This window comes from Solanum pennellii, chromosome 9 (assembly GCF_001406875.1).
Source record: "Solanum pennellii chromosome 9, SPENNV200".
Classification (NCBI taxonomy): domain Eukaryota; kingdom Viridiplantae; phylum Streptophyta; class Magnoliopsida; order Solanales; family Solanaceae; genus Solanum; species Solanum pennellii.
In genome coordinates, this window is record NC_028645.1 from 83,548,439 (window position 1) to 83,575,841 (window position 27,403).

A 27,403-nucleotide genomic window follows, 5' to 3' on the forward strand; every position below is an offset into this window, starting at 1 on the left:
CTAACAAGAAAGCTATGTGTACTCATGAGAATTGAGGTGTTAATTACTTTTCACTTCCTTGATAGTAGGAGACAATAATGTTTATTTGACTGTAAGAACCTTAATTAAATGGAAATTATTAAGTATAATTAAAGTAAAAGAAATAATTATAGTCCCTTGCATGCATAACAAGCAATGATTTCAGAAGCATTAGTAATAGTAATAGGCAAACAATATTCAGAGGCGGAGTCAAAAATTAAAATTTTATAAATTCGAAATTCTAATTCTCTAAATACAAAAATTTAAACTGAAGTTACGTATTAAATTCAACCGAACATATAGCTTAACTTAGACTTTGAAGAAGTGTAATTTTTGGATAAATTTTCGAAACGAAGAAAATATTTCATAGCCAAATAACAGAAAGAATAATTTTATTTATTGATAAATTAACGATAGGTTGTCATATTCTAAAAAGAAACTTTACGCGAAAATAATGCTGAAAGATTTGGTCACGAGAAAATATTTGTGGACCCATTATTAGTTAGCAACATAAACATATACTACAAGATATCACAAGGTTAATAAGTGAAATTAATTTACTTAATTATTGAAATCATTCCAAATTAAAGTGGAACTAGTGATCACTTGTGAATATTAACGTATTTTTCCTAACTATAGATATACTAGTCACGGGAAAATATTTTAGATTAAAGCAAGTAATTACAAATTATGTTAGTTGTAACGGTTTAAATTTGACTCTCAATATATTGTTTACTTTGATATAACTTTTTATGAATTTATGATCAATTAATCGAAAAATAAATCATTAACCTGATCAAATTTAAACGAATGCGATGACCTTATCTCAGTCATAAACTCAGTTGAACAACACCCGTTTACATACAACAAATTATAAAAGGGACCCAATTTGCTTAATGATTTAATGGAACTCATAATTACGTGTAGGTAAAGGACCCAATAGCTTAATGATTAATTTTTTTTTTCTCTTTGGTCTTTTGTTAGTAAAAAACATATGCTCCACTAAATATAAATTTGATTGTTATATGACAAAAAATAAAAATCAAATAAATGAAAAAGTACAATTTCATGTGGAGGTTAAAGAAGTCAAATATTGGTTGATAAAGTGAACTTGAAGTGCACAATTCAGACATGTAAACAACTTTCAAATAAAATACTTGAGATACATGTAGTCTGCTAACAATAAATATGTCTCCATAAAAAATAGTTCCTCGAACATGATGTTTACATCGAATCAAAAAATTTATCGTTTAAGAGTAATAAAACTTAAAAGTGAGAATACATATGCTCAAACAGAGTTAAGAGAGATTTATACAATTCACTGTGTTAGTGAATTGAATAAATACTGAAAAATCTCTTAATCTTGAGCTAACAATAACAAAATGTATAACCAGTTAAGACATGGTTCATCTTGAGCAACAACTGCTCCAAGATCGTTTCGATCCTTCTCCGTCGTCTTTTACAAGGTTTACCCTGTTAATAGATAACTCTGCCTTGTAGGAATCCGAATTCAAGACCTTTCGACTGACATTGCTATAGATTTCACGGATAACAATTTCGAAAGCCTTATTAACGTTTGTAGAATCCAACGCGGATGTCTCCATGAAGAACAATCCTTCTGCTTCTGCAAGCTTCGCGCCTTCTTCAATACTAACGTCTCTAATGTTGTCCAAATCACATTTGTTTCCTACCAGCATCTTCGCGACTGTTGTATCACAATGGGCTGCATGGTTCATCAGATTTCAAAAGTTTAGAAATTCTGCTGCCTCAGACACATACATTATTATGTGAAATAGTAAACGAAAGTCACGAGACAGAAAGTTTCAACAGAAGTAGAGAATGGAAAATTCACTTGTCAGTTAGTAATGACTACATTCCCTTATATATACAGTTCGTGACGTCTTCAATTGTGCATCAAATTACGAATCAAAAGTAGAGGAGATAGCATATAGACAATCATAGTTTCTATTTGAACCAGCTGAGTACGTCTGCCCGAACCGATAGCAAATTAACTTGTCTTTCTAAATGTTTTTTTATGGATTATATTAAATTCATAATGAAATTCAATCTGCCTAATATTTTCTTTTTACTTAGACAACAGCAATAGAATCAAAGAAATGGCTAATTTGGACAGTCTGAAGTACACGTTTCAACACATTTGAGAAAGACTGTCCATCTTTAGCTACGTGCATTCGGGCTCAATACTGATATCCTATATCCCTTTTACTACTTATTCTACCAAAAGATTCAAGGAATTCCGCCACATGTTCGAGTGAAGATGCAGATCCAAGACAATTAACTAGCAATGCTTGAACCATCAGTTCAAATGTTCAATGCATATGCTGTGAAATTGGGTCTTAGGCCTAACTCACACCCCAAAAGCTAGCTCAAAGGGAGGAGGATTGCCCAAGCCTTATTAGGAGTCCACCCATCTCATTAACCACCGATGTGGGACTTTTGTCATTCTTTAACATATGCAAGCAATTAGACATTTTCCGTAGGCGAACAAAGAACATGCTATATTTACCCCAAAATTCCCAAAAAAAAAAAGGGAATATTTAGGAACAAAATTGGAGAGTAAGAGGCAAATAAAACATACACTACTAAAGCACCAAATATTATGCTCATATTAGAACTAATGGATCGACGATAGTTGTGACAGAATATTTGCAGCGGAGTTCTTAAATTAGATGAGCAACAATGCTAGCCTCATCTAACAAGACACAATACTCTTGAAAACTAGATCCTAGTTGCTCGGAGATGAAGATCCTCAAGAAATTCTAGGTATTTACCAATTGAACATTGACTAATTACAGAACAAAAAGCAATCTTTCACATGAACACCCAATACTAAGAAAATTCAAAATAAGTAGAATAGACACACATTTGCATTTTCACCCGTCTCATTTCCAACCTAAGTCCTAAGGTACAATTGAATACCACATTCTCAATTGAAGTCAAACTTTTCTATAAGAGGATGACTATTATAGAGAGATTTGAATGTAGATGTCAATATCAATGATCAAAATTAGAAACAAATTCATTTATCCTAATCTCTTAACAAAAATATTATGTATTTTCACCATCTGTTACATTTCTAAGTCTCTTATTTTCCATGACATCTTTCTGTTTTTGCCCACTGGTTCTTCTCTCTACAAAAATAATAATAATATTCCTCCCGTTTTCCAAATGAAGCAGAAGAAAGACAGTGGTTCTCTCAGATGAGGTGCGATATTGCCGATATAGGGGTGTGAGGAAGATGTCATGGGAAAAGTCCAAGGCTGATATCAGAGATCTAGTCAGAGAAGAAGCACTAGCTTGGAACATTGGAATCTTATTACATTAGAGAAAGCAGCAAGAGCTTATGATGCGGCGGCAAGGTTGTTTCGAGGCTAGAAGGCCGTCCCTAATTTTTTTTGAGGATAACCACCATAACACCAAAGATTCTCAGATTTGAGAGGATATGATTGGAATAACTATTATTATCACTGACATTCTTAAGATTAAGCATCTTGAGAAACTCGTTGGTGTTTTGGAGGTTATCCTCAGGAAATTAGTTGATGACCTTGTAGCCAGAACAGCCTCACCTCCGCATCGTAAGCCCTAGCAGCTTTCTCTGGCGTATCGAAAGTCCCAAGCCAGTGGATACACCTCTGGCTGGGATCTCTGATCTCAGCCGTGTACTTCTACCATAACGTCTTCCTCAAACCCCAATAACGCACCTCATCTCGAAAGGACCACTGCCTTTCTTCCATATTAGGTGCAACGGAAGGATCTCTTTTTGTATTTTTGTGTATATAGAAGAATCAGTAAGCAAAAACAGAAGAAGGAGAATGGTTTATATAGCTGCCTCTCAAGGGGAATTTATGTGGTCCACTTAATTACATGAAAATATAGTAAATTATTTTAAGTCCTGAAAATGACTTAGATTTCAACTTCAGTATTTATTAGATTAGATATACATATTAAAGTAAGATTATTTTTCTATAAGTTACAGAATCTGAATAATAATGTAAATAGATAATATAAGATTTATTTATTTATGTTACAGAATCTGAATAATAATGTACATAGATAATATAAGATTTTTTAATTTATGCAGCAGAATCTGAATAATAGTAATGTATTTAGATAATATAGCTGATCTTCAGGAATTTGAATATTTAGTTACCATAATCTTATTCTATTCATGTATTTATATCATTATACACTTTAAGTAATATACAAGTTATTCTTCATACCATATGAATTGCACGGTATCCGAGTCAGGTCAATCCCCATTTGGGCTCCTGGTCTACAATGCAGTTGGGTTTGGGCGTGAAGGGGGTGTTAGAGTGGATAAAGTCCGACATTGGTTGGGGAATGGCCTGATGGTTTGTTTATATGGCCTTGACAATCTTTACAATTTACTTAACAAACCTTATAAATTAACTTCTTCTTTTTTGAAACTGGTAAGGTTAACCTTATAAATTAACTTATTTCCATATAAAAAAATCAAAGACAATCTTAGTTAGCGGCATATTCATGTTTGACTTAGAGAATTGGGGAATGGTACATACACATTTGTATCTTCCATTACCTGACTGTTGTTATCAAACTGCATGCCCTATTGTCTTCTTCTATTTTACAACTATACTTTGGTACGTTACTAATGTTCTCCTCCCAGAGTTGAGATACAATTAATTTGACATGTAATCTATATATCCATGTTGGGAATTGACAAATATGCAACACTGCTGAAACAATTTCAACCCTTAATGATAGCAGTTCAGATGAACCAATGTGAAATATAAGGATTATTCCTATCTTTTTGTAACTTGTGCGTTTTTCAACACATTTTGAAAAGAAAAAAAAAAGATCTTGCAATCTAAAGTTTGGTGAATTCTTGATATCATCTCAGTTTTACTTCTTCCATAAAGTTCAAAGAACTTTGACACATCGCATGTGCAGATGAAGATGCAGATCTAGTACATTGAACTAGCAATGCTACAGAATGTATAGTTAGCATGAAGAACATGTTCCATTTAATACAAAAATAATGAACAAGTAAGACGTACTAGTAAAACGCCAGTTTCACGAGAACTTATGGATCCACAACAATTGTGGAAATGATTTCTCATGGAGTTCATAAATTAGGTGAGCAAGAATTCTTGCCCTCATCTAAGACCTTGCTAACAATATGATATTTTGAAAGACATCATGGCATATTATCAAATTATATAATTAAATGTGACCTTTCTACGCGATTTCTTTTCATTTGTCCAAGCGAGTACCTAGAAGAGTCAATTGAGGTGCTTAACCAGCAAGCATGGTACACCACAGTGATACCTAGCAGAGTTAATGGAGGTGCATAACAAGCTAGTGTGAACATCACAGTTATAAAAAAAATTTCCTTTGATTTGTTCTCATGTCTCTGTCGACATAATATTTATCATATAACTACGAAATGTTGTTGGGAGATAGTAGATACCTATAAAGAGTTAATCAAGGTACACAACAAGCTAACGTGCACATCACCATTATTAAAAAAAAGTTAATATCTTTCCTAGCACCCAAGGATATGACGTATTTCTCAATGAACTAATACACACAACATACACCATATCCAATGTAATCCCACACGTGAGGTCTGGAAGTGCTCAATGAACTAAATTGAGATATAATAGGTGATTTCTTCTCATGCCTCGGATGACAAAGTTACGCTATAGCTACACTATGTTGGTGGGAGGTAGCAAACATCTCGTCACATTAATCTAGAACCACAAGCAAACTAACTCATACACCACGGTCAAAAACACACATAAAACATCCTTTTTTTTTTCATAACTGAACAATCAAATAGTTTATATGTTCGAGTTTCCAACATGAACTAAACACACATCAACTATCAGTTGTCCCCTTTTACTACTTAAACCATAGTGATATTTGTGTTTTGATAAGCAGTCAATGAATAGTACATCTAAAAAAACTAGCAAAAGTTTCAATCTTTGTTATAAAAACTAAAAAGGGGGTGGGGTGTATGAGAAAAAACTTACTATTGAGCTCATCAAGCCATCTAGTAACACTTTCAAAAGTACTCCTCCGACTTATATCATACACAAGGAGTGCACCAAAAGCACCACGATAATAAGCAGAAGTAACAGCTCTAAACCTTTCTTGTCCAGCAGTATCCCAAATCTGAGCTTTAACTTCTTTCCCATTAATTTCAAGAACTTGGGTCTGAAATTCAACTCCAATAGTAGCTTTAGAATGCAAATTAAACTCATCCCTTGCATATCTTGACAACAAATTTGATTTCCCAACTGCTGAATCCCCTATTATTACAATCTTGAAAAGGTACTCTTCAACATCATCATCTGATGAATCCATTTCAAGTCAAAACTTGTTTTTAGTAGATTCTTTTTCTTCTTTTTTTGGGATGTTGGGAGAAAATGGAAGATGGGTTGTTGGAGAAAATTGAAAAAAAAAAAAGAAGAAGAGAATTGATAATGAGTGGACCTTGAGCTACGGCATGTGTTGTTGCAATAATAATAGTAGTAATAAATTTTATGGCATTGTGCCAGGAAATGCGCCACTTTTTCCTCTTTTCTATGTTTTCCTTTTACATAAGAAAATGGGTTTTGATTTCACCGACAAAATTATTATTCTTCCTTTGATTATATTCATTCCTTTGATGGTTTCGATAACTCTGATTCGAAGAGTGTAGAGTGTGAGTAATTTTATTTGTACATGAGCATGAGGATGTTGGGAGGCTAGAAAAAATTAAGTTAAAGAAAGCATGATAAATAAATTTAGGAGGGAAAAAAATAACTATCATAAAATAGTGTAATAGTCGATGTTCATGAGATATAATAGTAAAAATCGAAGAACAAGAAACTATAGGTATCAATACTATAATTGATAGTAAAGAGTGATAATCAAGACAATATTTTATTTCATACAATCATAACCTTCTATCTAAGGTTATATTTTTGATAAGCTGTAATTATATGATGCGCTATGTAGTCAACATTTTGGATCCAATGCTTCTTCACTCTACTTCCATTTCTCCATAGTCAACCTCATTACAATTTTTCTTTCTGCATCTTATTTTTCATTGAAATTAATTCTATTGCCTAATATATTTTAATTTCCAATTCCAATTTTCTTTGTGTACCACCCACAATCATCTAATATCTTTATTTTTTTCACTTTTATATTCTAAACGTGAAAGTTTTAAATGATTATTTATTTATTTTGAAATATAATTTGACTAGATTGCACTTGTGCCTTACTCTCTAATTCTAAAGAACTACCTTATGAATGTAGTAAAGGTAGGGGGGAAATGCAATTATTCACGCAATTTAAGCTTATTGAGTATAAAAAAAAATTATAAAAAAAATAAGGTCGGAAATTAAACTAAACTGTTAGTAGATAATTGTACCCTTTTCTCATGAGTTTTATCTAAATTTCTCTTAATTAATAGTATTATTTAGTAATCACGTTATTCTTGTTTTATATGTATATTATTACATATTGTTTCACTTACGTACTTTGTATCTTGTTATTTGGCATTTGTCATGTTTTTATAATATCATACTTTGACTTTTTCTTTTATATATCAAATCAAATATTAATCAAAAATAATTTTTTGATCCATAAAAGTATGAGCGAATTTCATATATTATCCTCTTCGAACCTTATTTATAAATAAATTTTTACCATTTTCTCAATATTTAATGTCTACATTAAAGCTTCGTCTTCAACATAATATTAGATTAATATGAATTAATTGAGCAGAGTTAGACATTTTTCAACAAGTGATCGACACTAAATTATCCAAAAGACAGATGATGGGACCCACGGGATGACACATGGATGAACCAAAACATCTCAGAACAAATGTGTTCTTCTTCTTCACACGTCAGGCTATACCCAAATCCACACAACCCATATTTCCAAAAACCATGAAAAAAGCTTCCAATTTGCAAAACTAACTCCACCCCATCTCTCAAAATTCAATCTTTTTTCAATCTCTGTCCAAATCTTGATTATTAGATTAGTACTGATAATGTCTGTTGCAGCAATGGGCATAGTTTCAGGAGGCATTGGGTATCTTTCACAGTTGTTTACAAGTGATATAGCTGCTTCTACTCATCAGTTTTATTGTTTTTCAGTGAATTCAAGCCCATTGCATATGAATTTTTCTAGGAGTGGTTGTTTGGTGAAAAGGGGTTCTTTGTTAAGCCCTAGAGTTTCAGTTTCTACTACTGGTAATGCTAAGATTGATGGAGTTGATGATCAGTTATCTTTGTCACCTGATGAGATCAAACCAGCTCGGGTGAGACCCTTTATTCGTATTTGCATTGTGAACATTTTGCAAAGTTGAAACTTGAAAATTTGAATTTTTGAAGTTGGGATTTTTGGAATTTGAAGTTGTGTTTTAACATGCATTTCACTTGAAAAAAGTTTGAAATTTGAAGTTTTGTGATGGAAAGTCCCAAGAATCTTGAAAATATTTGAAGATCAGATTTTTGAAGTGATCAAATTTCGTGGCCAAACAGATATTTGAATATATATATTTTTTGAAAGCTACTCTCAAAATCTATGGTCAAACACTAGCTTAAGCCTTTGTAGACTTCCCATATTGCTTGTGGCATGGGTGTTAAATTTTTAAAAAGGACAGTCATTGATAAATGCAATTGTTTTCTCCATTATGATGCTCTCATGACGAACATCCTTTCATCATCTGAGTGGGTGGTTAAGCATGGTTTACTTTGTTAATAAATACATCAAATGAATCAAGAGAATGCAGAAGAGTGGTAGACATAGCTGAATGGATAAAACAGATTGACTTGGACTGCGGTTGAATTAGCCGAGTTAGAATTGAGAGGTCTTGGAGTGAACTAGTTAAAAGTCCCAGCATGTTGAATCTAAGGACTTTTTAAAAATAATCATGGTTCAGACAAAGTTTTGTTGGTTATGCAGTAGATATATCCAAGTAGTATTGTTTAGGGCCTGATTATGGCTACAGTTCCATATTACTTGTGCAAATGTCTCTGGAAAACAAAATTCAGCTAGATCAAATGAGATTCTGATATATGTCATGTATCTTTGGAGTTTTGAGCTGCAAGGTGATTGGCCTTCGCATTGGTGATGAATATATTCAAAAGATTTTACTATCTGTATTTCTTTTCATATTGCTGACTGACTTGATTCAGTACTATAATATATGCATTACCTTGTTCTACACTTCCCTTTAGATTATTGTGGTTTGAAGCGTATGTAATATAGTACTCCTTTACTACAAAGTATTAGAAGTCTGCTGATTGGAAAGCAGCAAGGACATACAGTGAGAGGGGACTGATATTTGAGGGCAAGGTTGAAGGCTTCAATGGTGGTGGTTTGCTGATTCGATTTTATTCTCTCGTGGGTTTTCTGCCCTTCCCACAGATGAGCCCTTATCACTCTTGTAAAGGTACTAAGTTCACCTTTACAGCTTATTTTTCGTTTCGAATCACCATTTTGTGCTGATCCTTGATATTTCTAAGCTTCATAGGTTGATTAATGTATCGCATGTTTCTGCATAGAAGTTATGGTAATATATGCATACTTACTGAGGGTTTGACTGTCTTTCTTGTTACCCTTACTTTTTGTAGAACCACAAAAGACTATTCAAGAGATTGCGAGGGACTTGACCGGTTCTGTCCTCTCTGTGAAGGTACTGATCCTCATCACTTCTTCTATTCTTGAACTTTTTCTCATCTAAAGTACGAACATTCCCCTATTATTGTAGAATTAGATGCCACATTATAATATCTAGTGCTTATGGGTTGCAAAATGTTGTAAAGTTTCAAGCAAGTAAAACTACATTTTTGTAGATCTCATATGATATAGCGACTTCTAACTTGCAGAGCAATCACAGGTTCTCTCATCATTTAAAAGAAAACGTATCCCGTCTTTACACTGAAACTTAATGCAAAAATTTTTTTGCCCACTAACCAACTTCGATTTCAATTACCAATTTTTCTCCCCAATAGATCTTAGAACTATAAGAAATGTTTAGTGTTACTGAAGTTAATTGTGTTCTTCCTCTACTTTCCTTTATGATTCCAACATCAGTTAACCTTCGAGACTACTGTCAGGTAATCCAAGCTGATGAGGACAGACGAAGATTGATATTCTCTGAGAAGGAAGCTAGCTGGTTGAAGTTTTCTAATAAAATAAATGTAGGTGATACTTATCAAGCAAAGGTCGGTTCAGTTGAGGATTATGGTGCTTTTGTTCATCTACGCTTCCCAGATGGTACTTTCTTAAGAGACAGACTTGCCTGTTGGGTCATATTTTAAGCCTGACTACTCGGGTTACTCATTTCAATCTCCGTGTCAACTAATTTCTATTTTACCATGTGATGCAGGATCTTATCACCTCACTGGGCTTGTCCATGTCTCAGAAGTGTCTTGGGATTTAGTTCATGATGTCAGAGACATCCTCACAGAAGGAGACGATGTGAGGGTTAAAATCATAAATATTGACAGGTAATTTTCTCATAATCGTGCTTATATGGACGTGTCCTCTAATACCATTAGCAGATTCTTCTTTATAGTTCAAACAGATCACCTGTTGGCTTAGAAAGATGGATGGCCATTTTTTTTATCATGTATATGGGGAACTTCTTAGCCATAAAATGATCTGCGATACTCACTCTCTACCTTTGTGATTCGTCGAAATAACTTTTTCTTTTACTATGGTGAATCGAACCACAATATATTTGAAGAGAATTCAATATTTTTTTCTTCAAAACAAAGAACTACTCCATCTGCAATGTAATGAACAATAAGGCAGTGATTGTTTTGCTTATTTATATTTATATTTTCACCGGTCACTTCCCATAATAAGTGAGAACACATTACAGGGAAAAATCTAGGATTACCTTGTCAATTAAACAATTGGAGGAAGATCCTCTGCTGGAAACTCTGGATAAAGTAATTCATAAGGTGAGCCATGCAAATGGTCCAATTTCATGTTTGCCTCCTTCATGAAACCTAAATTTTGCTAAAGATGCATAATACTGGTACTGACAAATGCCATACTTTTGCAGGATGCATCCGTCCATACGAATTCCTTGGATTCGAATGGCAGCTCGGTTATTGAGCCTCTTCCCGGGCTTGAAACAATAATTGAGGAATTAATGCAAGAAGACGGGTATGATTGAAGTTTAATTTTTGACATAACGGAAGATTTCACTAGACCAGATAATTTCAGTTTTTCATATACTATTATGTTTACGGGACAATTGTATGTTCCATTATCTACACAAATGAAGCATGATGAACGATTATACATGGAATTTTTTTGGTTAATTCACATGATTATTGAAGCATACCTAACAAGTTCTGTTCTTTTGTTCAATAGCATATACGATATTCTAATCAGTCGACAAGGATTTGAGAAACGAGTTGTTTCACAGGACTTACAGCTTTGGTTGTCGAATGTAAGTTGTCAAACATAAACCATATATGATATAATTCACAGTATTCATGCACAATAGATTTCCAACCTTTTCTGTTATGTCATCTAATAGGCACCAGCTACTGGGGATCAGTTTACTCTACTTGCTCGGGCTGGAAGACAGGTTATCATCTTTTACCTCATACGTTTCCTTTTCTACAACGTCCCACACTAGTGAATCTAAAAAGATTGTTAATGATCAGGTGCAAGAAATACAACTGACAACATCACTTGATCAAGAAGGAATAAAAAGGGCTCTGCAACGAGTCCTAGAACGTGTACCATGAGTCAAAATGCACGTACAACCCCAATCTAAAGTTTACGGAGAAGTTCAGATGGATCGTTATTCCAAATTGTGCAGGCTTTGTACAGAAAGCTAAAACTACTTCAAAAAATGTATAAACAAACATGTTTAGAAACACATTTCTTCAGATATAGTTCCCAGAAGCTAAAAGACATACGACTGCACCCAGCAAATCATCTTAATAGACATGATAACATGAACTCATGCAACTTCTTGGTACATTGCTACCCATGTTACACTTGATCAGTTATTTTTTTCGCGATTTTTCTTTGTTTCCAGAATTTGCAACTGCTTTCTTGTTAAATTTGTTCAAGGTTGAGGTCCTCTTATTATGCAGATGGTACAGATAATGATTTTGTCTAACTGTACTTTTTATTACTATCAAACATGAATACTGTACATGAGCTGCTTAGTTCATACAGCATACAAGAAAACATAAACAAATTGTTCACTATGTTTTACTCTTTACATTTTCTACGCGTCCAATTACCCCTTTGAACTAGCCGGGAATGGATTTATCACACCGTATGTGCTGACATGGCATAGAGAGTGATTTACACTCTTACAACACCATGAGAGACTGTAAAAGAGCACTGTCTTGACCGATTACTGGTGAAGGCCAGCCATTCTAAGTTCTGGGGTTTGGTCGAATAGGCCGATTGGATCTGACCATAGCTTCAAGTTCAGGTGCAATACTGGAAAGGAGGGAGACAGCTACCTCCTGCAGCTAGCTAACTCACGTGCAGCTTCACCAAGATCACTTCCACAAATATCAGAAAGTCTGACAAGATGAAGAAACTTAGTTCTCAGCAAAATCCTGAATAACCCAAAAGAACACATTGAGATTTCAGATTTTCAAGAGGCACACTTGTATAAGATCATATATCAACAATCTGGAAATCTTCCTTTTCTCTACATAACAATCTATTGTTTTAAAACAACCACGTGTACATTAGGTAGACCATCTACATCATACCCTTGGGATGCAACCCTTTCTCGGACCCTGCTAATGCAGGATGATTTGTGCACTGGGCTATCCCTTTTATTGTTTTGTTATCTATTGTTTTATAACTACTACTACTGATACAAAGTGCAAACGAGGCCACAAATATGGAGATGCAGAAGACCATTAAAGCTGCAAACCAATGATGGCAAAACTGCTATATTATTATTATTCCCTATAAGAGCTACCACTGCTGTCTGTAATATACATATTGAGATGATGCCCCACCATCTAAGAAATTCCAAATGTGTCACATAGCCAGCATACAAGAAATTCCAAAAAAAAAATATATAAGTAAAGGGATTGTAGAAAGATTGCATGCTGCTGCAACATGAAATTTTATAACAAGTGAAAACTGAAAAGCATATGAATAAGGATGAGAAATGTACCTCGGAAATAGGATCTTCCAAGAGAATGCAATGTAGATGCAAGTTCGGGTAGAAATTAGAGGAAGAATCCATATTTCAAGCCAGCGAATCCATATACGACTTGATGTTCATAATATCTACTCTGGACTTTGGGTTATTTTGTGGTATGAAAAGCTTCCACATCCCCACTGGATGTTGACTTCTCGCTTCAGTGTCTCTTGAAAATCTTCCATACATTGATTCACACTCTGGATAAGGCTTTACATATAGATTATAAAATTTCATTCTACTAGGTTTAATCAACTCTCTCAACCCCACTTCATCACCAAGTCCTCCTATTGATCTTAAATGGTCAATTACCTTGAATCTTGGTAGAATATGTTTATCGAAATTCACCCCAAGGTACTCAGGAACTTCAACAACACACTGAATATCAAATTTCATCACGTGCAACAAAAACTCAATCTTCTTCTCAACATCATCTAAGCTATAAAGTATCACTCTCGGCTCTTTCCATAACACAGAATAAGCATCCCTTAAGGTTATCCCGTGATTGCGCAAGCAATCAACCCTTAATTTCACCTCATACCCAGCCTTAAAAGCCCCATCATGAAAAATATCCTTCTTAATAGCTTCCCTACATTTCAAACTCTTAAGTAGCTCCAAACACCGGGATAACTCCCCAAATTCAAATGCAAGAATTCTAGGATCTCTCAGAAGCTGTTTCTTAACCACCTCCATGTTAAAACCCAGAGCTCTAAATTCATCAAGCAATCGTTTAAACTTATTTTGAAATCCATAGACCAAAACAGCCGGATAGACACGGAGAATGCGATCGAATTCAACATTATCAATCCCAAAGGCATCAACGACGAATTCAAAACAGTCACGAACCTTGTCTGCAGACATCGTAATTACCATGGGATGCGTCTCCAAAACCTTATTTAGAGTAATATCACTAACCCCTAAATCCTTCAGACATTTCAAAGACCCCAAAACACAATCATAATCTAGTTCAAACTTCATTGAGACCTCCAGAATATTCCGAATAGCCAAGGAGGATAAATTGGACCCTTCTTCGAATCCTCGCATGCCTCCTTCCCATTTCTTTATAGCATCATATTCTAGAACCCTGGGACAACTACTTATCATGGATACAAGGAATTCTTGAGATGGTTTCAAGGATAATAGAATCTTAAGAGAATTTTCAATTTTGGCGGGGTCTAGATTTAGTAAACGACGATTCTTCTCGAGAAAATTAGTAAGTTCTAGAGCTGGAAAACCATATTTTTTTAGAAGAGATGACACTGCAATGAGATTTCTTTGGGGAGATTTTTCTTGGAATTGTAGAGGATATTGAACTTGAGATTTTCTTTTTACAGTTGTTGTGTTAGTGCAAAAACAGCGGAGACTTGGATTTGGAATTAGAGTAGAGGGATTAGAAAATGACATAAAAAAGATTTTGATACTCCTACTGGTCATGGTTTCAGCTGGTTAGTAAGTTTTAAAAGGTATCTGATCACCTATCCGCATTCAAACGCATTGATGGCCTAATGAACAACCCTCAAAATCTGAAAAAATTGATTAAAACACGTAAGTATAACTATGGTGCTAGTAAACTTCGTAAAGAAACAATAAACAGTCTGTCTGTGTGTGAAAATATAAACTGCACATTTAGCTACCCGGGAACATGTTTAAATTGTATCCTTCCACCCAGTTCTGCAGTTTAGTCTCTTAACACCACCCGCAACTAGGAATAGAAAATATTCCACTCAACTCACATGTAAGAATTGAATAAGTTGAAATATTCAATACTGTTATCTTGAAAGGCTTACTAACTCTTATATTAGTAGCAAATAAGTGAAAAGGTTTCTTCTTTTCCTTTTCCTTTTCTCTCGCATTAACATAACTCGACTAAAACTTACATTAAGGGGTGTCAAATTATGGGGTTGAGCTGAAACTATGTCAGTTAAATGGGCTAAATCAACAAATGAGCATGTCGTAACCCGAAAAGATCCTCTTATCAGATTACTACTAGCTAACATCAGATAAGCACAACACAACACAACATTAGATGAGTACAACACACAAACGATACTTCCAGTAAAACACGACAATACGACCACAGAATAACCAAATTAGTTCAGATTACACTAGCTTTCGGTCGAGCATTTTCAGATTCCATCTGCAATATGTTACAATCATATAACCTATAGATAAACTAGCAGCATAACCTTCAGAAAGCTAAATCCACTAAAATATACAAGGGGAAGGAAATTAAAGGATTACAAAGTTTGAACCCTTACAAATTCAAATCCACAAAAATCAACAAGGCTAAGGAAGATAAAGAAACAAATTACAAGACCCATTGCCACAAGTTTGATTCTTTAGTAATTCAAGTGACTCAGCATAACCTTCAGAAAGCTAAATGCACAAAAATCAACAAGGGGAAAGAAAATCAAGAGATAAATTACAGAACCCATTACCACAAAGTTTGAATCTTTACTAATTCAAGTGACTTATCATAACCTCAAGAAAGCTAAATCCACAAAAATCAATAAGGGGCAGAAAAATCAAGAAGCAAAGAGTAATACCCATTGCCGCAAAGTTTGAGTCTTTACTAATTCAAGTGACTTAAAACAAATTGCTAAAACCATAACTCAAAGATTTTAGGGATTGTTTATAAGATTTACCTGAAATCAGAAGAATCTTAGGAGAATGGCGATTACACTGTTAGGGCTTTTTACCATACAGAGTACCATCAACCTTTGAAAGCATTTTGTTAAGGCATAAAACACATTTTGTCAAATAATAAACAAAAATTTAGATTGTTAACTCGAAAGTTTAAATTATTATAATACTCATAATTAAAAGTATTACTTTATTTTAATTGTTAAATTATATTTGTAACTTTAAACAGTCCATTATATCTATATAAATAAAATAATTTTTTGAAAAGTTAGGTCATTTTTGATTATTTTTTTTTTACTTTTTTTATAAGGTTAAATAATATCTAATAATCTTGACATCGATAAAAAAAGTCATCGCATCACAATCAATATTAAATTCACAAAAATTTGCACATCTAATTATCTAAAATATAATTTTAATAAATTACTCGATATATATATATATATATATATATATTATATATATATATATATATAAAAACACACACGTACTGAGAGACTAGTAACTCCACGTCCTGAACCAAATTTGATATTCAAAAAAGCAAATGGTCCAACAAAAAAAGTATTGGAGGAGTCAGTTTAATTCTCCAAAAAACCTCTTTTAGCATTGGATTTTTTATCAAATACCTTCAAAAAGTTTGACGCACGTTTTGTAAAATTTATTTTACTCCTTCGAAAGTGATGTATATTCACTATTCGAGTAATTTTCTTTAGTTTGTTTTGTAGGATGAGGTACATTAAGTGTCACAATTAAAAGTTTGAAATTTGATCGTGAATTTGAACTTATACACTTATTTAAAAATTATTAAAAGATATTTAAAAAATTAAGTGACTCTAAAAATTTTAATCATATCATATAAATTAGACCGACCGACGGAGGAGAGTATTAGGGTGGGTTTGGTACATAGTGCAACTTTGTCCAATGTGTTGCTTTTTTTGTCATTTCATGTTTATATTATATATATGCTTTATAAACACAAAATAGGGTATTTTTCATTGTGCTTTACGATTTCCTGCTATTCTTGGTGATTTTTTTTTTTGGTATAAACTTTGTGGGAAAGCTTGTGATTTTCCTTGCTCCAAATAAGGCTAAAAACAAGAACTACATTTGTGTATCCTTAGTTTTCTTTCTTTATTGGCAAAAATTACTTTTAGGCTTTTCAAGATGTTGCTTTGCTTTTTAAGTTGAAAATACTAGATAAAACTATTTCTTAGACAAATTTTCTGAGATTCGCATATAATAATAGTTATCTATAGCAGTATTACATTCGATTTCTCAGTATTTCAAGTCGTACATTCTCTTATTTTGGCTCGACTTGCCAAGCACAAGAGTAAATCAAGAATCTATCGATTTCATTGGTAAAATTACACTAAGTATGTCGCTATGGTTGCCAAAACATATAAAAGGGCCAAAGAGTCATTACTAGCCCCACACAATGCCAATTTTGGCATATGCTTTTAGTGACACAAGTCCAATTTTGGATTTTCTCTGAAGTGATGAAAACCTTCCACAAAACAACAGAAGCAGTCCAACTTATTCAACAGCACAGTATCTCACCAAATCAATTCATTCAGTCAGACAAATTGGTTTTCCACACACAATTTGTTTCACATACAACCAAGTCACCCATCTCTTTACAGTAACAAACAAAATAAAAGCACAAGAGGAAAAATCATTCGAAGTATGAAAACATGTTAATAGAGAGCTTTACTCACACTCGATGTTTACAGTGATGACATAAACATTTCTTTAATTTATATGAAGTATGAGTACAAGTAATAACGTGCATTTTCACAATAGAATATGATAAGAATATATCTAAGCAAACATTACCGACCTCTGCCTCAAAAAAGATTGTTTCAGATAGACAAATGAGGACAATAATCTTTAGAACTACTATTCCCTGCAATTTGTTTGTCTTTATTTTTTAAAATCCACTTCTAAAAGAACAACTATTTGTTAAGTCAAAATCATACAAACAAATTCAAATGACGAAAAATTTTATACTACACAAATCTCAACACATTTGTCTTAAACTTCTACAGTATTAACCTGTAGGCAAAGGGGATATGGATAAAGCAAAAAACCAAACAATCTAGAAATAGGAAGAAATTAGTTGACTTGATACATGTTACTTCAAATCAACACTATATGTCTCCACATCCCCTTTTAGCACAAAAAGAACTATTAGATGTCATTGCAAGTCTAAGAAACTATAAATAGACCCCCTACTAAATCAAAAAAAGATCATTCACCATCATTAATCACACCATTTTCACTGCTTGAGGTGGTGGTGGTGGTTGTACTTTTGCTCAAAAGAGTAAGCTTTTTTGATGAACCTTTGCAAAGACTAACAGGGTATTTAATGGCATTAAGCTCCAGTTTTCTGAGTATAGCATTACCTAGATCAATGCCACAAATATCTGAAAGCCTGACAAGATAAAGCAATACATCTGATAGCTCTTCACCTAAATGCTGCTTCTCTTTTTCTGCCCAATCTGGTAGACCTCTTGGGACCTCACCTTTCCACTGAAATATTTCAGACAATTCTCCCACTTCACCCACCTGGTATTCAAAATAAAGTTTAAGAATCGACTATACGAATCTTCATTGACCATATAAACTCATTTTATGCCAATATTGTGCAAACACACTATGTTGCTCGGACTCTCCGAAATTATTGTCACACCTGCGTAGGAGTATCTGGCAAGAGTCCGAAATTATTCACACCTGCGTAGGAGTATCTGACACACTCTTGCCGACATTTCTGAAGAGTCCGAGCGACATCACAAATGCATATATAAAGTATTAGAAGTGTGTCAAAATAAGCAAAATACCACTTTTCTTAATCTTCACCAAGTAATTTATCCAATAATTTATCTATACAACTGACACTATATGTGGTTTTTACACTACTAGGAGTAGTATTATTTACTCTCTCCGTACAATTTTATTTGTTCAATATGAACTTTACATGCCCATTATAAAATGAAAAATATTGATATGAGCCTTTTATTATAATGTCCATTTTATAGTATTAGTGCAAGTGTTGCACTAGTTTCCATGTAAGTACTGCAAAGCTAAAATTACATAATGGGGAACATAAAATCATATGAAAGATTATTAGCACTATGCCTTCTTTGGTGGGAAACAAAAGAAAGCTTTTTTTTATTGGGGTTTCCACAAAATTGGAAATCCAAATTCTCCACAATGACCCAATACTGGCAAACATTTCTAGTTTCTATGAAACAAACAGAACTCTTTGTTCCATGGTTTTGTCTAAGGAAAATTTAGAGAAGAATTGGTCTTTTATCTTTCAAGACTCTAACTTTCTAAACTAAACCTCAGCCGAAAAGTAAACACTTCTAACTATCAGCTAACTTGATTTCAAGTGACAACTAAACGCTCGAACTCGTCGATATTGTGTGTCATGAACACCTAATACATAAATTTAAGAGGTATTTAGATAGTCATTTTGAAGTTGAGAGTGTTCAACCGACACAATAAAGACGAGTTGAGGTATCTAAACGTTCACTATCAATATTAAAGTGCTTATTTTTCAACAACTGCAGCCAAGTTTGAGTGTATGTGTATATCTTGCTAATTCCACAGAAAAAACACACTTACTAAGAGATAAACAAAAGTAGCAATCTTGAAAAACAAAACAAACAAACAAAAATAATCAGACTAGCATAAAGGCTGACCCATTGAGCAGAAAAATTAAAACACCAGCTTTTCCTAAATAAAAAATAAAAAACAGCAAAATCACCAAGAATAGCAGAAAATCATAAAACACAGAGAAAAAGACACCATTTTCATGGCTCAAAACATGATACACAACAAAACCCATAAATGTCGACAACAGAAAAAACCCACAGAAGACAAAGTTGCACTATGTACCAACCCAAACCCCACATACTTGAAAGCCAAAAAAGACTTCATTTTTACAAAAGGGGTAATGGGTATATACAAACCATAGCTAAAAGGAGATTTCTTGGTGTATGAAACTGATCCCACTCTCTTTCTTTAGCAAAATCAGCCATTTTTTTCTTCAGCTCTTCAAGAGTCACAATCCCTTTTGCTCCTTCTTCTTCATTCTCTGTTTTTCCCTTCATCTTCTTCTTCTTCTGTTGTGATTTACATAAAATTTTGAAACAGCGCCGACTGTTTTTTCTCTTCTTATTTGAGCTTTTTCTAATGGTGGTTTTTCAGGTTTTTAAAAGGGGAATTGGTGACCTAGAAACTGGTCATTGCCGGTTTGCTGAAACTGACACCTGTCATTATCTGCCTGTTGAAAGTTATTGTAGGACCACCTGGGTTTTATGATTAAGGTTTTTATTTGAGTCGTGATAGAGCGGCGAAACTATTTCACACTTAAGCATACATCTTATAGCTTTTAAATTCGTTGTAGAAAATGTTATTCTCAAATAGGCTATGTTATGTGATTTGAATTTAATTAAGACTTCATTATGATCACAAGTGAAAAATTAAGAAATAAAATTTTGAGAATTTCGTGTGAAGTTAAATTGGTTGGATCAATTGATATATTCAATTGAAAATCAAAGAAAAATAAATTAAATATAGTATTTTGTGGTACTTAGAATTATAATTGGTCTCAATCAAACATATGATATGATACAATCAAAACATATGGTGTGATATTTTAATTGTAATTAGTTTTATAATATAATATTTTATTATAATTCGTTTCAGTCAAAGTTATTTTTGTGTGTCTTATAAATCATATTACATATAAATTATTGTGTGACTTATAATCATATCATATATAAATCATAGATTTTCGCAAAAAATAGCCACTAATTAACTTATATGACATATAAATCATAGTTTTTTTTTTGCATAAAATCAGCCACTAATTACCTTTTGTATTAGAATATATTGCTTACTTTAAATTTTTAAATTTCTAGAGGTATGATCTTCTTCGAATATTAAGTGAATACAAAACGCTTAATATATGATGATGTTTTTTTTACAGTCAAAATACATTACAAGCTAGGTGACCTGTCACATCAACTTTGTAGCTCGAGTGATTAAGGAGATCTCTCAAATCCATTTAGGATTATTCAAAGATTAGATTCTAGTCATGATTATATAATAAAATAATATTACTCCACTAAAGAATCGATTTTTGAATGTGTTACTTGCCAACTTTGATAATAGCACTAATTAGTAGTATAAAACTACACATTATGAGATGATTGTGCTTTTGTTGTAATGATTTTTCATTTAAATGTAAAAATAAAAAAATCTATTAATTAGAGGCTATATAGTAATAAATTAACGATGAACTTTAGATATGAAATTTTAAAGTTTGCTCCCACCTCTCAAACACACGACTTTGGCTTTTAGCAAAAATAAAATAAATTAATTAAAACATCAAATCTTTCTCCAATTCATTCTTTTTTTAACAAAACTAATAAGAACATACAAACAAATTAATAATAACGTAATGTCATATAAATTATATGATTGGAGAAAAAAATGGCCTATTAATACACCTTAAATATTTGTTTTGGCATGTTAGAAAAGCTCAAATATTATATTATATGAGCGTCTTGAATGGAAAAAAAAATTAATTCACACACACAAAAAGAACATTAATAAACTACAGTAAAAAGCGCAAAACAATAAAATTCAAATTTTATTCGTGATAAATCAAATCAAGAACGACATTCCTACGAACAGAAATTCAACTACTTGAAAATTAATAAAAACTAAATCATCAATAAAATATAAATCAAATCAAAAATAATATTCCTACGAATATAAATATAACTAATTGAAAATTAATAAAAACTAAATCATCAATAAGATATTGATCGATCCATTAATAAATATTCTTAAATATTCTTAGGTGGAGACGGTTTTGATGGAAACTTAGGATGAAAACCACGAGAAGGCATTGGAGGATGAACAATTGGCCAATGTGGACGTGGATGTGGACGTAGCCATGGACGTGGACGTAACCATGGACGTGGACGTAGCCATGGACGTGGATGATACCATGGATGCCAATGATCTAGTCCAATATTATCTTGTGGATTAGTAACATCACTTTCATCATTAGATGTTGAATCAAATTTCTCACTTGCAAAACATAAGTTTACAAGTAGAAATATGCAAATGAGAAAAGTAACTAGGCAATTTTTCTTAGCCATAGTTTATACTAAAGATTTTTTTTTTTTTAATTAGATGAAATATGAATGTTGGTGTTGTGGGGATTTTATAGTGTTGTAAAGCAAGAGATTTATTTGGCTTAGGAGAGTTTTTATGTTAATCATAAGTGAAGTTTTTGTACAAATAGAATTCTTAAATAAGTGTAATGATATATCAAGAATTTACATAAAGATTTTTAATTGAAGAGGATAAGTATGATCTAGTCCAAATTTTATTTTAAATGAAACTAAATATTTGTTTGGGACGTGAAATTGCAAGAATATTAAGAGTCATATATATACATACACGTACAAATATTTTATCAAAAAGAATTGCTTTCTCTTACCTCTTATGTGTAAATAATGTAAATAAATAATGCCAACTTTGATTTCTGTATCATAAAAAAAAAACTTGGTGTTTTTGCTAAAGATAAAATTTACCATTAAATTCCTTTTTCAAATTATTAAAAAAAAAATAGCGTACAAAACTAATTCTTCCCTTTCACTTTCTAGAGAAAGACTAATTTTGACTGGAAGGTTTGTGTTTAATTTATTGTCTTTTTGTTATAATGATTTTTCATGTTGTATTGTTTGTTGGCTTTAGATATCTAGGTTTGCTTTAAAAAAAAAACTAACAAAAAAATGAAGATGTTGAGTTTGAGGATGGTAACAAATTGTTTTGGTAAGAATCTCGATTAAACGAGAATGTTATTGAATTAATATGTATGAATTAGTCTTAGCCTTACCTGTAAACGACATTGTTGAGTTTGTGTTACTCCTATTTTGTAAAAATAAAGAATTTTACGATAAAAAAAGCCGATTCAAACAGCCAAAAGTCTACCAATTCTAAAAGCCAAAGCATACAAAAACAGTAAAATTTAAACTTATTCCTAAGCCTTAAAAGAAGTACTAATTTTTATTGCCATTTTTTACTTTTCTCAAGGCAATGTTGGAGTTTCTCAACAGTGAAATCCTAAAAGCTACAACAAAAGAAGCAGCCAAACACATAATAGTGTATCTTACTATAGCAATAGTACTTCAATATGTTATACTATACAAACATTTGAGGCATACCACCCAAGATGCTATTCATGCAAGACAACCACTCAAGAGTCACAATTTACAACCAATTTCCCAAACCTTGCTCCGTCTGTGTCAATTTACGTGATACTCTTTCCTTTAAATTTTACAAGTATAAACACATTCACACTTTTAATAAAGTGATTTATATATAGCCATCATTCTAGGCTAGTGCAATTCCTGCTTTGGTGGATATATTTTTCTTGAGCTAAGAGTTTATCGAAACAGTCTCTTTACCTCTAAGATAATAGTAAAGTTTGCGTATACTTTACCCTCTTCGAATCTTATTTTTGTGGAATCACACTTAATATGTTATTTCTACTTCTAGATCACAAATTTCAATTTTATTTATTTTTTGAATCAAATCAAATAGTGTCACGTAAATTTGATGAAATAGTATTATATACTAGACAAATTAAATCTCAAACACATTTGTGTGAAATAGCATTAACCAGTAGGCAATAAGGGGGGACATGGATCCAGTAAAAAGGCAGAAATTGACTGACTTGGTACATGTTACTACATCAAATCAACACTTTAGCATAAAAACTAGACAAACAGGAAGGAAAAAAGGCAAAGACAATCAATGAAGATCATGTACCATCATCAATCACACCATTTTCACACTCATTGTTGGTGTTGATATTGGTTGAGGTTGTTGTTGTAATTTTGCTCAAAAAGAGTAAGCTTTTCTAGATGAACCTGTGCAATTTAGTGACATTTACCTCTAGTTTTCTGACTGCAGCATTACCAAGATCAATGTCACAAATATCTGAAACCCTGACAATATAAAAGCAATACATTTTTTTTTATGAACCAAATCTGTTTAATTCAATAACGTATCTAATACCTTTCACTAACAGCAAGAATTAAATAACTCTATCCACCATGACTGCAAATAAAGCTTTCGATGATGTCTTGATCAGGTTATACACAACTCGACAAATTAAACACAATACCTATTATCACTACGTCAAAAATTATTATTAGCAACAATTAATTTTTAATTGTCTCTAAATACGTTTTTTAGCGGTAATTAATTTTTTTTTTGTATATGTCTCTAAATCTTTTAGCGATATTAATTCTAATGTCACTTAATTAATGTCAGTAAAAATTTTAGCACTCTATATTAACATAATGATTTATTGCTGCTGCAAGTTACTTTTGTTGTAGAGTATACCTTCCACCAGTAACAAGAATAAAAGAATCAGTTTTTCTTGTACCTCGACTAATTCAACATGATACTTACTACCTTCTATTAACAACAAGTACTACATTCTATTAACAACAAGTACTAGATAGCTAGAGCCGTCAAAATGGGCTTGCCCCGTGAGGTCAGCACAACTCAACCCTTGAAATAAGTGGGATTGGGCTTAATATTTTTGGCCCATTTACGAACGAGAGCCTGCCCCATTTGACCCGTTGGCCTCGTAGGCCCAACCCGCAAGCTTTAGAGGTCAGCCCGTGGGCTAACTAATTTATGAAATATATATATATATATTTAACAGTGTTTTATTTGTAAAGATTTTATGAATAAATATTTTAAAAAATAAAAAATCAAGTATTGTGCAATATTATCTTTCATGGTGAATTTTAGATGAAGATGAACTTCTTAAGTAAATAATATCACATGTCGATCCAAATGTGATCGATGAGTGAAAGTAGAAGCGGAGTTGTAAAACATTAATTAATTAGTCGTGTAATATTTAGAAATTTAGATTTGTTAAGTATTAGGTTGCCTTATGTTGGTGGAAATCTTTTAAACCAACTAGTTTTTTCTGGGAGAAATGATGGAATGATCAACATTTATCCGCTAAATCTTACATTGATTATTATGTATTTTTGTAAGTATTCACCTAAGTGTGATTCATAAATGTATTTTAATAACTATTCACCGAAGTGTGTGATTTATAAATGAATTTTTGTATGAATTGATATCGTGTTATAGACGTTAACAATCGATACTCTTTCTAAGAGGGTAATATTGTTCATTTTATGGTTGAAGGGCCAATCCGTCCCAACCCGTGGCCCGATTAGGATTGAGTTGAACCGCTATTTTATTGACCATTTAACTAAAAGGATCAGCTTACTCCAACCCATTTAACTCTCTAGCCCATTAGAATAAGATTGGATTGGATTGGATTGGACCAGCCCATTTTGATACCTCTATAGATAACTATCTCTCCATAAATAAAGCAATACATTTGAGAGCTCTTCCCAATTTGGTAGACCTCATGACCTTTCCACTGAAATATTTCAGACAACTCTCCCACTTCAACCACCTGGTATTAAAACACAAACATGCATCAGAATTCAGAATGACCAAATACCAAAATCTTTATTACCATCAAAAACTAGTATTTGAGATTTAATTTTTAATTATACAATGAAAATGTATCAAAAACTGGCTTTCAGGACAATTGAAAACCTCAACAATGACATGACCCAAAACCCAAATACAGTACAATTTTACCAAACAAAAAATATGATCTTTATAGCCTCCAACTTTTCCTCTTATACATTAGTAAGTCCACTAAAAAACACAATTTTCCTTTCAATCAAACTAAATATATGCAAAAGTAATCATCTAAACACAAAGGAAACCTCTTTTTTTTACTCATTTTCTTCAAAGTTCATCCAAGAAACAAGCAATATTGCTACCTCCTATGTCTCAATTTATGACTCACTTTCCTGTTTAGTTGGTCTAAAAAAAAAACGACATATTTTCATATCGTATAACAATTTAACTTTAAAAAGTCTATATTATCTTAATAAAATATTTTATAGCCACACAAATATCTATCCCTTATTTTAAATTAGAAATTCTGAAAATCTTTCTTTCTTAAATTTAGTGTCAAGTCAAACTAACTTGAGATAGAAATCAATAAATCAGAAAGAACACAACAAAGTCACAACCCCACATACTTTGAAAAAGTTTTTCTTTTTTTGATATTCAAATGTATCCTTTCTTTTCCATAACTCGTCAATTTTATTTATTTATGTGATATATTTAATTAAAATTATTTTTTTCTTCATATATTTAGAATATTCTTAATTTATACAATTATATATTTTATAAAAAATTTATGTTGAATTAAAATAGAATTCAAATTGGAATGGGCGGAAGGATAACTTGGAGTTTCACGAATAATTCGATTAAATCTATATTTATTACAAGAAAGTTTCCAAGGAAACAATAATGTATATTATTATTAATGTAAATTTATTCCGTTTGATTATAATTCATGTTAGCTCCTTCTATTTGTTTTTTATTTCTCTCTTCTGGTTGAGTAATAAAGATTATTCAATGTAAATTAATATAATCCGGCTTATCGAAATAACTACTCCAATAAATTCGGTTTGGCTTACACTTTGGAACTATTTGGTTGGATCAACGAATTAAGTCGATTTTTTTTCGGATATAAATTTAAGATTAAACTATCACATACTTTTTTTTAAAAACAAATTTACTACAAAATAATGTCTAGTTAAACATAAAAAATATCAGTAGGAACAAGTATAACTGTACAAGCAAGGAGGCTAGACCTTGTCTTACTAGTCGTAAGAATATTAATTAAAATAAAAATAAACTCCGTAGTGTATATTAGAATTCAAACTTATATACTAATTCATATTTGCACAAAATTACAAATACGAGAGTTCGAATGAACATACTAATTAATATTTGTACCAAGTTATAAAATCAATCCCACATTCAGAATTAAAACATAAATATACTAATTTAAATTTGTACAAAGTTATAAAAACAATATCATATTCAAATCCAACCATCACAACAAAGGTATAAAATCAAGTTTACAAAAATAATTTCATATTCAAAATTCGTAATTTTCTAGATGAAAGTCAAACACTCGACCACAATGTTGATGGCATTATATATATATATATATATCATATTTGCATAGTAATAAGCTTTAAGCTGAATCACAACAATGGGAAAAAATGTGGGAAGAATGAAATTGGGCTCAGAGGGACTTGAAGTATCTGCTCAAGGACTTGGTTGTATGGGTATGTCCGCAGTTTACGGGCCACCCAAACCCGAACCCGATATGATCCAACTCATTCACCACGCCGTTAACTCCGGCGTCACGCTTCTCGATACTTCCGATGTATATGGGCCCCACACTAACGAGATCCTCCTTTGCAAGGTATCAATTTATTTTTGAGTTTTATGCAATAGGATGGTTGTACACAATGCTAAATATATTGTACCTTGTGGTATTTGGTTGAAACTTAGAACAAAAAAGTTTTT

General features: G+C 32.3%; 4 protein-coding genes across 7 annotated transcripts; 1 reads left to right on the forward strand and 3 right to left on the reverse strand.

Annotated features, from left to right (window-relative positions):
* Window positions 1-1,187: 1,187 nt before the first annotated feature.
* On the reverse strand, window positions 1,188-6,638 carry LOC107029288 (ras-related protein RABA5c-like). The gene is made up of 2 exons (XM_015230672.2): window positions 6,054-6,638; window positions 1,188-1,741 (listed from the first exon to the last, which is right to left on the reverse strand). Exons 1-2 carry the CDS (start codon window positions 6,385-6,387, stop codon window positions 1,425-1,427), a joined length of 651 nt encoding a protein of 216 aa, XP_015086158.1. The 5' UTR covers window positions 6,388-6,638; the 3' UTR covers window positions 1,188-1,424.
* Window positions 6,639-7,921: 1,283 nt separating this feature from the next.
* LOC107031297 (30S ribosomal protein S1) lies at window positions 7,922-12,141 on the forward strand. Its single transcript, XM_015232614.2, has 10 exons — window positions 7,922-8,338; window positions 9,316-9,475; window positions 9,657-9,718; window positions 10,143-10,302; window positions 10,415-10,535; window positions 10,913-10,994; window positions 11,099-11,202; window positions 11,413-11,491; window positions 11,582-11,632; window positions 11,712-12,141. Exons 1-10 carry the CDS (start codon window positions 8,069-8,071, stop codon window positions 11,793-11,795), a joined length of 1,173 nt encoding a protein of 390 aa, XP_015088100.1. The 5' UTR covers window positions 7,922-8,068; the 3' UTR covers window positions 11,796-12,141.
* A 24-nt stretch (window positions 12,142-12,165) lies between these two features.
* Window positions 12,166-16,008, reverse strand: LOC107031295 (transcription termination factor MTERF15, mitochondrial). Of its 4 annotated transcripts, none has more exons than XM_015232611.2 (3): window positions 15,877-16,008; window positions 13,205-14,754; window positions 12,166-12,593 (listed from the first exon to the last, which is right to left on the reverse strand). In XM_015232611.2, exon 2 carries the CDS (start codon window positions 14,663-14,665, stop codon window positions 13,280-13,282), a length of 1,386 nt encoding a protein of 461 aa, XP_015088097.1. In that variant the 5' UTR covers window positions 14,666-14,754; window positions 15,877-16,008; the 3' UTR covers window positions 12,166-12,593; window positions 13,205-13,279. The 4 variants fall into 4 exon arrangements, with proteins under 4 accessions (XP_015088097.1, XP_015088096.1, XP_027775460.1 ...); XM_015232610.2 differs by having other exon boundaries at window positions 12,166-12,629; XM_027919659.1 differs by having other exon boundaries at window positions 15,778-15,877.
* Window positions 16,009-17,829: 1,821 nt separating this feature from the next.
* Window positions 17,830-20,048, reverse strand: LOC107030710 (dCTP pyrophosphatase 1-like). Its single transcript, XM_015231975.2, has 2 exons — window positions 19,849-20,048; window positions 17,830-18,439 (listed from the first exon to the last, which is right to left on the reverse strand). The coding sequence occupies exons 1-2, from the start codon at window positions 19,987-19,989 to the stop codon at window positions 18,122-18,124; spliced, it is 459 nt and encodes a 152-aa protein (XP_015087461.1). The 5' UTR covers window positions 19,990-20,048; the 3' UTR covers window positions 17,830-18,121.
* Between the last annotated feature and the right edge of the window lie 7,355 nt (window positions 20,049-27,403).

Excerpts from the sequence above, each read along its gene's own strand:
- LOC107029288 (XM_015230672.2), bottom strand. The coding sequence starts at position 6,387 with ATGGATTCATCAGATGATGATGTTGAAGAGTACCTTTTCAAGATTGTA. Across the intron at positions 1,742-6,053 it reads ATGGCTTGATGAGCTCAATA|CCCATTGTGATACAACAGTC; the intron begins GTAAGTTTTTTC and ends TGAACCATGCAG.
- LOC107031297 (XM_015232614.2), top strand. The coding sequence starts at position 8,069 with ATGTCTGTTGCAGCAATGGGCATAGTTTCAGGAGGCATTGGGTATCTT. Across the intron at positions 10,303-10,414 it reads TCATCTACGCTTCCCAGATG|GATCTTATCACCTCACTGGG; the intron begins GTACTTTCTTAA and ends CATGTGATGCAG. Across the intron at positions 11,633-11,711 it reads TTGCTCGGGCTGGAAGACAG|GTGCAAGAAATACAACTGAC; the intron begins GTTATCATCTTT and ends GTTAATGATCAG.
- LOC107031295 (XM_015232611.2), bottom strand. The coding sequence starts at position 14,665 with ATGACCAGTAGGAGTATCAAAATCTTTTTTATGTCATTTTCTAATCCC.
- LOC107030710 (XM_015231975.2), bottom strand. The coding sequence starts at position 19,989 with ATGAAGGGAAAAACAGAGAATGAAGAAGAAGGAGCAAAAGGGATTGTG. Across the intron at positions 18,440-19,848 it reads GAAATCTCCTTTTAGCTATG|GTGGGTGAAGTGGGAGAATT; the intron begins GTTTGTATATAC and ends TTTGAATACCAG.